The sequence below is a fragment of the Nilaparvata lugens genome, chromosome 3 (genome assembly GCF_014356525.2).
Source record: "Nilaparvata lugens isolate BPH chromosome 3, ASM1435652v1, whole genome shotgun sequence".
NCBI lineage: Eukaryota > Metazoa > Arthropoda > Insecta > Hemiptera > Delphacidae > Nilaparvata > Nilaparvata lugens.
The window spans coordinates 19283252-19297059 of record NC_052506.1 but is presented as its reverse complement, the minus strand read 5'-3'; the positions used below and the strand labels follow the sequence as shown (position 1 = coordinate 19297059).

General features: G+C 32.6%; 1 protein-coding gene across 1 annotated transcript in view; it reads left to right on the top strand.

Annotated features, from left to right (window-relative positions):
- LOC111059901 (protein timeless) overlaps positions 1 to 13808 on the top strand; it is a 56442-nt gene that overhangs the window by 13638 nt on the left and 28996 nt on the right. Inside the window, exons 5-10 of the mRNA XM_039422729.1 lie at positions 1154 to 1337; positions 2876 to 3040; positions 8226 to 8405; positions 9192 to 9449; positions 11425 to 11568; positions 12987 to 13168. Coding sequence (XP_039278663.1) covers positions 1154 to 1337; positions 2876 to 3040; positions 8226 to 8405; positions 9192 to 9449; positions 11425 to 11568; positions 12987 to 13168 — 1113 coding nt within the window. The remainder of the gene's footprint in view (positions 1 to 1153; positions 1338 to 2875; positions 3041 to 8225; positions 8406 to 9191; positions 9450 to 11424; positions 11569 to 12986; positions 13169 to 13808) is intronic.

Here is a 13808-nt window from a genome sequence, read left to right as displayed (position 1 = left end):
AAATGTTCATCATTATAGCCTATTAACAAACATATTCATGTGTTGGAGCAATATTGGTATTAATTATATTAATGATCAGATATCAATAATACTGATCTCAACATTCGCAGTTGTTGAGAATTTCCAGAACTCAGATTCGTTTAGTTGCTATAAAATCATTCATTAAAAATAATTAAACAATGCAGAATACACACTACACAATAATTCACAAACCAGATTGACATCTTAATATCGAAATAAAAATATAATCACTGAAACTAACTTGAATACATTATAAAGAATAGTTGACATATACGGTATAGTAAGCTAATCACGAGAAAGTCCCTGGACAGTCCGCAATCCCAAGCCTTTCTCTTGATGCGCTTATACTATATGTCAACTTTTCTTTATTATATGAAGTCTCTGGAAACCCCACAATCCCGGGTCTGTTGACAATAGCATTGAAACGATTCTCTTCAATTACTATGCATTTATTCACTGGCAGTTGAATAATCGTTTTATATCTTTAATACTTCTAGAGAATATTGAATATTTCATATCTCCTTAAGGCTATTTTAATGCTCCATGTTGATTTTATATAGGAATAATTCAAATGTGAGTGGATCAGAGTTCTCTGAAGAAATATTTTTACTAATCTACCATGCAGTAATTGAGGTTGAGGGTTGAGGGCTGCTATATGAATCAATAATATTGACAATATTATGAGGTAATTTGATATAATGATCAAACATACCCTCACAAATATAATAGATCTAGATTTATTAGGTTAGCACAAAAAATACAATGATCGGAAATGAAAAAAAACCGGCTATTGCCCAAAACTTCTTCAATTTCCTAATTTAGATTCAAATTGTCCAAGTATTATACATAGGTTACAATTTCTACACCAAATCACAATCTGAAAATATAAATTAGAATAAAACAAACAATTTCGAATTTAGATAGATTGATAGTAAAACTTTCGTAAAAACATGAAACAAACTTTTAATATCAAATGATTATAACTCCTTAAATCTTATAATATTTGACAAACCTTGTGATGATGAATAAGTTTAAAAGTCCAAATAAGTTCCACTGGAAAAATTATAAATTGTAGGATTTTTTGTTTCATGACTATAAGATTGTTGGTGCTAATTGATCTTTCTCCACACAGGGTTCTCTGCAACCTCACAATCCCTGTGGAATGTCTCATGGATATAGATGTATCTCTCAGGACTGATCATGGTCGCAGTGTGATTTTCGATTTGAACTGGCTTCTCACGTCGTGCAAAGAAGCGTTTATAGATTCAAGAACGACCAGATGCCTTCTCGATTTTATCAAAAGTCTTCTCGACAAAGTAAGTGACATTTGGGTGCAGAGGAACACCGGTATAACGAACCCCCATACAATCTCCATATTAAGTATTTATTTTGATCTCTGTAGCACTTACTCGTCCATAAAAGTCAATTCAGAAGTAGCCGCCCAACAAAAAATACCACGGTACAACAACTTTTTCTTGATTCATTGGAATTCGTAAAAACGGGGCTCTGGTATAATTATTATTCCTTTCTCTGTCTATTCTATCATTATCATTTTTCTGTCAATAACATTTTGAAGAAGATTCTGAAATCCAGACAATATCATTCTAGGTGTATCAATAGAGACTAAACTACAAAGAATATTGCATTTTACTGTATAAGGTTATTATTTTTAATTGTGTTTTCTTTATTGAAGTTTCTCTCCCTATTACATTTAAAAAGTTATGAATAGCAGTTACTAAATGTCATTTTTTTCAAGTTACGTTAATGAGGCAGTTTCATAAGCACCTATATTACAGTTGTTGATCTGTTGCCTTCAAAGATAATGTAAATAGATAAATAAACATTTCTCAAAAATTGAATTTTGTGAGTGCTATAAATGAGCATCTAATCTCATGATCATCTCGAGGTATCGAGAAGGAACATTGTTGCGAAATTCACAAGTAACATCAATAAAGCTCAAAGCTATGATTATGATATAAAGCTTAACAGCTATCAACTAATCACTCACATTAACAATATTTATTAAACTAATGTCAATACCTTTAACATTCATTATAGTGAGGTTCACGTTATAATGGCAGTGGAGAAAGATAGAAGAACAACGTTACCGATCCTCACTGTCTTGTCAATGCCTTCTTGACGGTAGCTAATTCAGGTTTATTAATGTAATATTAATTGTTCATTCTAGTTTAAAATAATCATCCCTTGGTTTGATGTTGTATCCATTTGGATACATAGATTTCAAAGCAATACATCAAGCAATACATTATATTTTTCAATAATTTTATTTCGTAGTGAATTCTCATAATTAAGATGAAATATTTTGTTAATTATTAATTCTTGTTAAAAGCCGATCTGGCAACAGAGCAAAACGAGAGAGAGATAGCGCTATCCGATTTATTGATTGACAGACAAGGATAGCAATACCGGTACCATTGCTTATCAAACACTGTCATTATAACGTAGACCTCACTATAGTAATGTGAGTTTGGCAACAATATTCTATTATTTACTTCAATATTAAATATCGGGGCACCGAGCTTCGCTCGTTATTTATTGATAAACAGGAGACAATTCTTTAAAATAATTGGGGAAGGACTAACAGGCACAGCCCAAAACTGTTTCTTCCCCGAATTTTGATTTATACACTATAGTCCAAAAAGTAGGTTATGTTTCATACACTTGAATTCAGGTCAAATTTTCAGTCCAAAGATTTGAAAACAGAAAAGTTCTGATTTAGATTGTTTACAAACCAAATTGAATAACAAAATAACACTCACTAATCACTTAAAACTGTAAAATAATGATTAACTATGAAAATTATGAATTTATCACATGGGTTTCTTCTCAACAGGAAGAAGAAATTAAGAAAAACGATTGCGAGATAATAAACAATTGTCTGCTGCTTTTGAGAAATGTGCTGCACATACCAGAAGTGAGAGGGGGAGTACAGGACAGAACAGGAACATCGCACCAGAATCAACTCATTTGGAACATGTTCACTCAGAGCTTCGATAAAGTATGTATTGCACATTAGATATTTCAATCATCCTTCAATTATTTACAGAAAAACAAAAACAAATATGATTATACAAAGGAATGGAATAAAACAATTTAATAAAATTCATGCAGGCCTATTTCATCTTTAAATATACAACAAAAAATAACAAATTAGTCCAGTCAATGAAATATTATAGAGGGAAAAGTTTGGAACACAATTTTCAACTCCACAGCTCTTTTAAGGATAGTAAGAGGATTAGCATATCAAAAGTCCTCACCCCCAACCCCTGTGCTTAAGGGGTGGGGGTGGTTGAAAGTAACATTTTTTCATTTTTCGCATATATCTTGAAAACTATGAATCTTATTAACATTTGTATTCTGTGCAAAATTGAAGCCTACAAACCAACAATCTGTTCAATTTCTGTTCAGCAACAATAGATCAGTTGACAATGGAATTTGGATGGAATGTTTGGAACACAATTTTAGAATTTGCAACTTTGTTGAGACTAGTTTGGAGGTGAGCATATCAAAAATCTCAACCCCTACATCATGTGCTGAAGGGATGAAGGTGGGTGGTTTGAAAGTTGCATTTTCCACTCATTACTAACATGTTTATATCTTGAAAACAATATGTTCTATTGACATAAACTACATAAAAATGAAGCTTAATAAATTTCCTACAAATTTTTCTGGTGGAGGTTTTTGATAAATCCGATACTTTTCGAGATATTCATGTTCTAAAGTGATGCATTCTCGAAAAACCAGTTTTTCTTACATTTTTCCGCTCTTTCAAGTCTTATAACTTTTCAACAATTGATGGAACAAAAATGTGCTGATTACGAGATTGTAGAGCATCTCATGCGATCTTTCATTTCATGTATAATTCGACTATTCACGCATTCCCATACGACTTTTGCAGCAGTTTTAGTTTTGAGTGTCAAATCTCAAGATTTGCAAGAAGTGACTTTTTTCGAATATCACACTATACTGTCATCATAAATTGGCAGTGTGCTTCAGTATGAACATTCATATTGAGTACCTATTGGAACATCTGCTGAACTAAACACAGGGGGTGTTACTAAACTCCCTACCAAACCACACATATTTAAGTAAAAAATCTGATTGCTGGAACAATTTTGAGATTAAAGAGGGTTAGGATTCAATTTTAGATTTTCACAGAAAAATAAACATTTTCAAATCATCATAATATAATATTGATTATTTGAAATGAGAATGAACAGTTAATATTACATCAATGAACCTGTATCAGCTACCGTCTATAGAAGTCATTGACAAGACAGAGGACCGGCAACGTTGTTCTTCTATCTGTATCCACTGATATTATAACGTGGACCTCACTATAATATTTCAAACAGAGACACTCAAAACTAAAACTGCTGCAACAGTCGTATGGGAATGCGTGAAATAGTCGAATTATACATGCTCAGAATACAAATGTTCATAAGATGAATAGCTTCCGAGATATATGCGAAGAATGAAAAAATGGTACTTTCAAACCACCCCACCCCTTTAGCACAGGGGGTAGGGGTGAGGACTTTCGATATGTTAATCCTCTTACTATCCTTAAAAGAGCTGTGGAGTTGAAAATTATGTTCCAAACTTTTCCCTCTATAGGTACTTTTATTTGAGCATTCGTTGCCTGGACTAAATATCGAGAAAAACATTTACAAATTAATACAGAAAATAGTCTACAAAGGTCAAGCCTATGCACAGTAGTAATTCTCCAGCATAATCATGTATGAGGATAACTCTTACAAAAATAATACGGTATTGAAATACGAGATACGGTACTAATAATTATTATTAGAACAATACTGTAGCTCATTATTCAGATTCAAATAAAATAATAACATACTTAATTTGATTGTGTAGTCTCATAATAAAATTATTTATCTGAATTTATTATCATAGTCTATTATTGATAATAATCAACGTTAGATATTCGATGCAGTAGGCACAGTAACGTCAAAAACTAAAGATTGTATGTATAGTGCATGTTTACGCCAATAAAATGCGGCAACATATAGAATAATCGATCAAAGATAGAATAGAAATTATTTGAAAATTCTTTGAATAATATGCCATAGTCATTTTCCAGACAAATATAAAAAAATATTTCTGTAAATTCATCTTCTTTCCACTGGTTCAAGTTTCAACGTTGATAAGTTAAAACTTGAATAAAATTACAGATTATGTGCAACAGCCGTTTTTCAATGATATTTTGTATTCTCAAAAACTTCACTACAGTACGGTACTAGATAAATGTACAATGTACATTACTGTTACCATTGCGTATTTTTACACAATTTTTGAGTGATACTTTTCTTGATAGTCATAAATTACTGAACCTTTCATGCACATTCAACAGGTGTTTTTTTAAAAACAATTTTCTACCTCTGGCTTGGCCACTGTGAATTTTTTCTATTTTTTATAGTTGGAGTACTTGAGGCACATCCTGCTCCATCTGATGAGATGGTGAACATGTTTTAAATTCCTTACAGTCATTTTTACAGGTGCTTTTTCGAAAATCAGATTTTTGTCTTTGGCCTAGCTCCCTTTGTGTTTTTCTGCCTGATCGATCACAGATGGGATCAATAACACTTAGGCTCAACTCACACTTACGCGACTCACGTCGAGAAGAGACTCGACTCTAATCGAAAGTAAGTGTTTTTAAATGGTGACTCTCAGACCAGTCGATTCTAGTCTTCGCGACGTCACCATTTTGAAAACACATGCTCTCGACAAGAGTCGAGTCTCTTCTCGACCTGAGTCGCGTAAGTGTGAGTTGAGCCTAAATCTATGAATTTGCTCCAGTTTTCTCCTTTAAAATCAGTATTTGACCTTGAGATTGTCGATTTTGTGTTCTTTGGGGTGAATGACCTCTTAATTTTGTACACTTGAATCAACTCTAAACCAAAGCAAAACTCACACATTCAACAGGTAGCCGATTTATTTTCAATATTTTATTGATGTCATGCATTGTAGAATAATAAAATATTGACTCAAGTCAAATACATAGTCACATTTACATTGGTACATTAAATTGTGTTAAAAATATTGATATATTAAAATGACAAAAAATAACTCAACTCGATGACAAGAATCAAATCATTTTAAAATCCTCTCAATTCAAAAAATTCAATTACATTTTAAAAGGATTTTTCGATCAGTCAGTCCTTCAACTTACTCTTCAACAAAACTTCTGAGTCAATTTCATATATAGCAGGTGGAAAAGAGTTCAATATTTTCCTTCTCATGTGATCTTGAAAAAAATACGTTCTATGAGCATCTAGTCTTAGAGCATTCCTAAACCTCGTGTTGTACCCGTGTATATCCGATCCTCTAGCCCAGGAAGCTCTATGATTGAGTCCATGTAGTGCAGCCTCGAGTATGTATAGACAGGGAAGGGTCAGAATTCTTGCACTTTGGAACAGTGGCCTAAAAGGGGTTCTGGGAGGTTTCCTCAGCATAATGAAAGTAGCCATAATAAGCCGAGAATACTACTTTTTTGTTCAGACTCGTCGTTAATCTTGAGCAATCTTGATATAATGGCAGTGGAGAAAGAAAGAAGAAAACGTTGCTGATACTCTGCAATGCCTTCTATAGACGGTAGCTGATGTTTATTGAGGGTGTAATATTAACGGATCATTCTCGTTTAAAATATTCAATTATATTTTATTAAGCAAGAAATAATATTTTTCAATAATTTCATAATGAATTTCCATAAATAAGATTTAATACTTTGTTAATTAATTATTAGTTCTACATTGTTAAAGGACGATCTGGCAACAGAGCAAAGCGAGAAAGAGATAGGACTATCCGCTTTGTTGAATGATAGACAAGGATATCAATACCATTGCTAATCAAACACTGCCATTATAACGTGGGCCTCACTATACTTGGGTAACCAATGGATGAACTGAAGTTTATAGTTTTTGATAGTGTAGGATTTCATGTAAAATGAAAATTAATGGTTAGTCTCTGAGACTAGTTTTAATGACAATCAGCATAAAAAATAAAATAAAAATAATTGCATTGTGTTCCACAATAATACGCTTTAGTGACTGATTGGCTATAGACATGTTTTGTCACCCCATATTTGAATACCAATAACAGTTATTGTTTATTGTTATTGGAGAATACAATTGCTTTGTGAATGAATATATTTTCATTAGGCTGGATTCATTAGGTTATTTCCAGGCTGGATTCTTTCAGGGTATATATTTACATGAATGGGGAAAAAGTTAATTTACATATAAGGATTTTTTCATTACGTCCATTTTATTATTCTGGTAACATTCATTGAAAAGGGTGTTCATTCATCACAATTATACAATGGGATACTTCCCCTATATTGATGAGCCTTTTGATAATAGGAATTGTTGAAAAGGATGTGAAAACAATAATATTTTTCCGTTTGTTCTCATACTTGTTGGGTAACTCGTAATATATTTTCATTCAGTTTCTCTTCTTTTATTATCAATGAAATCGATAGAGTTACATGCTCTGAGTATATTAGTACAATGGAGACAGTGGAACGTGGTCAGTCCTGCTTGTTCATCCCTTGGGTTAACATCACAGTCAGCTCCCTGCTCTCACATCACTGGTGTAAGTGTTTATATTCCAATTCCAATTAATGGGTAACATCATACAATAACATTTTGGGTTATAAACAGAATAGAACATTTGATTAGATAACAGAAGTGCTGATGATTTTATTTTAAAATTCTTGTTAGTTTTGTTGGTCCACCAATATTCCATGTCACTTACCTTTTACTTACGTCTATAATAGATTGGTGTCTGTAATGTTATCTGTTTAGATATTATGTCTACGATAGGTTAGTGCCTATTCTTGATCCATTGAATAGGCCTATAAGGAGATTGAGTGGTAGAGAGGACTTAAAAGTCCTAACTCCGCCAGATAGAGAATTTTATTCATTTACATAAGGAAATTCTAAATTGACAAAAAGAACTGTTTATATTTTATGAATATTATACGTATTGATTATCCTCTCTATTCTATTTGAAATACAGTGGTATATGAAAACCTTCTAAGAGGGTCATATCAGACATTACGCACTTCACATTTATTCTTCTACTATGTTATTTTATTTGTTCACACTTTCACAAATACATATTCTATGTTATATTAATTGATTAATGAATGGATTGTTTTTGGCCAGATTCTTATCCAGCTTATGACCGGCTCGCACCGGGCAGTGTGGGGTACAGCCGTAGTGCAGTTGATCGCTCTCGTTTACAAAGATCAACACGTCAGCATTATGCAAAAACTGCTCAGTTTGTGGTTTGAGGCTTCGTTGAGCGAAAGTTCTGAAGATAATGAAAGTAACACTTCTCCACCCGTAAGTTTGAAATAAATCTATCATTGACTAACTTAGAATATTTGAAGTTTTCTGAGACATTTAATTCAAACAAGTAATATAAAAGTAACATCCATTCATTGAGAACAATTAATATTCGTTTCTGAATGAAGATCCTTGAAGTGTAGGAGTAGTCAGACGTCCATCTATTGCAATTAAGTGGATATATTTTTTGTTTTCACACCATTATCAATATCTAGACTCAATGCAGATTTCTTATAACTTATAATTTTTCCACTTCACAAAAATGCATTTCTATTATGTTTCATCTGAACTGCTCTAAAAAAAGAAGTCAAGTTATTTAATTGAATTGAAATTTATTGTGAAAAATGAATTATACACAATACAGAAAAAATAAATTATTATTATATGATAGTATAACATATTAAATTGAATCTATATATATAAAAGCGAAATGGCACTCACTCACTGACTGACTGACTGACTCACTCACTCACTCACTCACTCACTCACTCACTCACTTCCATATCTTCTTTTTCTTTGAAATGTGCCAAGTTGAATTTTGAAAATGTAATCTACAAATATTAATAATACACAAATTTAATTCACACTTTCACAATACTAAATACAATCCGAAACTGATTACAATTATTTACAGTAAAACTACAATTTACAATTACAAATGGAAACTTCCTTCAATTCTGAGAATTACTTGTGCTGGGCTTCTTTACGTACTCAAAGATAGCCTATTGTTTGTAAGTTTAAATGAATATTGTGATGTAGAAGTGTACCGTATGTGGCTTGTAGGACCAAGGCTCAGGCGACTCGTCATCGTCTATGATGACGTCGGATCCGACATCGGACTCGTCGGACAACGGAGGCAGCAGCGAGCGCGACCTCAACCACTCGCCGATGTCCGGATCCGGATCCGGAAGCAGTGAGGGCGGAGACAGGGACAGCGGCATGTCTAGTATGGCGGCTCGCAACAGTGCTAGCTCCGGCAGCTCAGCAAACTCGGCCAATGGCAACAGTCCTAGTCCCTCCTGCAGTAATGCCTCCAAACAGGTATTTCTAGGACTAACGAAAAATCATTATTACCTTGGAAAGCTACAAGAAATAGTTTGAAAAAATTGAATATACTCTCACTAGTAGTTCTGTGAACAGTAGACCTCGCGCAGTTATAAACCACTGCCTCCTCTAATACTGTCCATCAAAGTAAATAACTCTGTCCTGTTGTGTCGCGTCGGCGAGATATCGGTATGAAAACGGCCAATGACTGATTGGGTTAGCGTATCGACAATGCTAATCATCTGCTGTAAACAACTATCACCGAAAGCTGAATTCCTTCAAGGCAGCTGGTCAGCCCGAGTTGAAAGCAGAGAAAGGTCGAGAGAAAATACTATGTTACTTAAGTTACTATGTTACTTGAGTTATTAATTGCATGCAATTATTAATCTACTCGATACTTTATTCATTATTCATTTATACAATAAGTACATTATCAAAGGTTAGGGAGAGGAAAAATAAGGTAACCTTGTGCTATTCCTCTCCCAAATTTAGATAACACATAGTCCGAAATAGGTTAAATCTTGTAGTTCTTCAAATCACAAAATTTTCAGTTCTCAAGTATTTTCACAAAGTAGATTTTCAAATTTATATGCTTCAAAACTAAACATAGAAGACATATTTCACAGTATTATTGTTTGTAAGTTTTTAATTAGCTGAATAATATTATCGATACCGGTAATTCTGTAGTCTGATAATTCACGGTAATATTGGAGTATGGACGACATTCCTTTTGCTTTCATATTATCATTGAAATGCGAAATTTCAAAAACGCAATCAAAAAATAACATTCCTGTCGAATTTCATGAGAATCCATTTCCACGTCTCGCCGTATACATACGCCAATCCAAAAAAACATAAAGAGAAATGCAAAACTGTTGACTTGAAAAACCTCACTTCGCTCGGTCTACTAAATAGGGAATCATTTCTTCACTCCGTGATACTCTACAAGAAGAAGGTAATTTTGATAGAGTCCCTCCAGCAGTAAGGGTTTCCTGCCTCCTGAGGCTACTGATGCCTCCAAAGAGGTATTTCTGGGACTAACAAAAATCATGATTACGTTGAAAAGAGGAAGAGTGGAAGAGTTTCTCAGTTCAACTAAAGTGAAACTTGAGTTATTAAGTCTTTGGAAATGATATACACGCGTTGTTGCTAGTTGCCCATTTATTCAAGTTTGAAAACGTACCTTTCTATTACAAGCTATTTGCACGTTTGGAAAGCATATAGGAACAAATGTAAAACTTGGTTCTTTTACATATTATTTCTGTCATTAAATGGAATAAGTAGCCTAAGTAAATAAAATTATTCAAACTTTACCTATATTGAATAAAATCAAATTTTGATACAAATACTTTCAATTCCCTCCCGACTTTTTTTTCCAATTGTTAGAGATATATCTTGTCCTCCAAGACTTAATTTAATTTCTGATAATAGCTAATATAAATTAAAATCGATTGACGGACAAGTTATAAAATTCATGAATTAAAGTTTTTTATTTATTGCCGTTTTCAAAAATATACATGTTAGAATACAACATAATATTATACTATATTTAAATAAAATGATAAAAAATGATTATACAGGCCCTTTACAGGAGTAAAGCTCTGAAAGTATTCATTTGATACACAAATAAAATATTCATTCAATTTTCCATTCTTTTAACTTCCAAAATATGGTAATAGGCAGGGTGTCTGTTGAGAAACATTTTTCCAAGTTGGTATGAAAATGGTTTTATCTGTGTTGCTCCCAAATACATGTAAACATTTATCGAGAACTGAATACTGAATATCTTCAATATTCCAAATATTTGTGTTGTACTACTGGATGTATTACTGTATATTATAGCATCGTGTGTTTATCAACTGGAAAATTCAGTTTTTTTATTGTTGTTGCACTCTAGTGAATATTTTGCACAACATATTTGTTAGTTTTCGTGTTTGTCAGTGTTGAATTCATATTTTTCATTATGTTATAGAATCATAACCATAACGTGAATTGGATGTCAGAGATGGGAAGAAAGAACTTCTCAATGAATCGTAAACACTTTATCAATGTGAAGTCTCAGGGAAAAAAAGAAAAGAATGATTCATCGGAAAGATCTAATCATTGCGATTCCAAGGTGAATCTATACTCTAATTCAATCACAAGCTTCAGCTTTTTTGTAGAACGATTGCTCACTTTCAAATGATCCACAACTATTTGCTTTTGAAGCACTATGATAATAATATTAATAAGCACTTCATCTTTATTGCATTTTGAAAAATTTTAATTTCTAGAAAAATATTCTCTCCTCTCCCAGGTCATTGACAAGGTTTAAACTTACGTTAAAATATTCCCTTCTTGAAAGATACCTATTTATTTCCAATCTGTCCGCGGCTGATTGCAGATTGAGACCCTCCTTTGAACGTTTCTTACATCACAAGCACAGCTGCATGTAATTTCAAGAATTGATATTTCATCCATTTCTGTCTTTTCCTTCTGTATTTATTTTGTGATTTTCCAAGCCATTGTGTGTGCATGTAGCCCATATTTATTTATCTATATACATTTTGTAATTTAAAAATCATAGGAATGATAAAAAAGGACCAACATGCTTAGCCCAAAAATTTTCAATTTCTAAATTTGAATGGAAGAAGGTTAATTTCCTTCACTTTATCAATTAGAGTCGAATACTTCAAGTTGAAAAGTATCTAAACCATGAATTTATTTAGATAGGTATTAAATATATGCTTCTAAAAAATATTTGAATGTATCAGATCAACCTCGATAATATTTCTATGAATGTTTAGGAATTTACAATCAACTCTATTATCATATTTGGAAAAAGGAAATTACTTTTATTTTGGCTGATGTGTTGATGAGAGTTGATTATTAGTCTGATTCTAGCATGGTTGCAGGATACAAAAAGTTGAATAGTGATATTAGAATTATTGTTTCTGTAGCTAGCTTCGTTAAAGAATTCAAAATATATTTGTAGTGTGTGATAATAATATTTCATGAATTGCTTTTCTCACTAAAAACTGTATCTTGTAAATTGGAGTAAGAATACATTAGATTCTATCCATTTTTAATAGTTAAGAAGTTCCTGAAAGATAGTGACAAAAACCTTGGAGGATTCTGCTTCCAGCAGGATATTATGCCACATTCCATCATTTCACCTCAAAACTTATTATGTGGGGGAATTAGAAATAAGTGTCAATTATATTCTACCGGTATGGTGTTTAACAGTTAGACACTTCTTAAGCTCTAGCGCTATGCATAGTAATCTAAAGTTCTGTGCCTTGTATTTGTTTTATTATATTCCAAGTATGTCAAGTATGAGGAAACAAATGATTGGATTCATCACTAGGAAATAAAGTGATAGCTTCACTTGGGTGAGCGTTCAAGAAACTTATGCAATGATCAATGCTATTTTGAAAGTATCTCGGCTATTGATTATTGATAATCCCAGGGATGTAAATGGATCCTAAATAAATAAATATGTAGGCATATCACTATCCTAAAATAAATTCAACTAACGGTTTTTCTGATTTTCAGACCCATACCAGTACAAGATCATGGAGCAACAGCAATGATGGACCAGGCTCATCCAGTGGCAACTCAGCACCTCCTTCGAAGAAAGGCTGCAATTCTGAGCTGTCCGACTGTGGCTATGGAACTCAGCTCGAAAATCAAGGCTCCATTTCTACGTCCAGTAACGAGGATGAGTCTCCAAATACGTGAGTATTCAATACATGTAAACTTCAAGTACCGGTACTACTCCTTATTATGATTCATTCATTGTTTTGTACATTTATAATGATGAATACAAAGCTCTAACTAGTTTTTCTGTGATTTGTTTGCTTTCAAAAGTTTTAGTAGGTAGCCTAATTTTATTTTATTTATTACATTTCCAACGGTATACACCAATTTCAAAAGAATACAATAGTAACAAGATAAACAAAAATAACAAGACAAATATAAATATGAGATACATAACATAAAGTCAAATAAGTAACTTAGCAATCATTCAGACGTATAACAACTGATAACAGTAATATGAATGAAATATACAAATATGCTATATTTTATAGATTGATATAGGTAAATAGAAATAAAAAAAATCTCAAAAACATGTTGTGATAAAATAATTTAAAAGGGTACAGAGATTTATATTTCTATTTATATTAAAAGTAGCCCTAAAGAACAAAGACAATTGATATCGAGGTTAGTATAGCCATAGAGAAGATAGCATAAGAAGATATCCCATGGTATAGGTCGTTTGTGTTCCAAATTCCAAGCAGATTTTTGTTAACTCAAGCCGATTACTGTCGATTTCTGTCTATTATTACTATTTTGGACGGGTGACAGTGTAAGAAC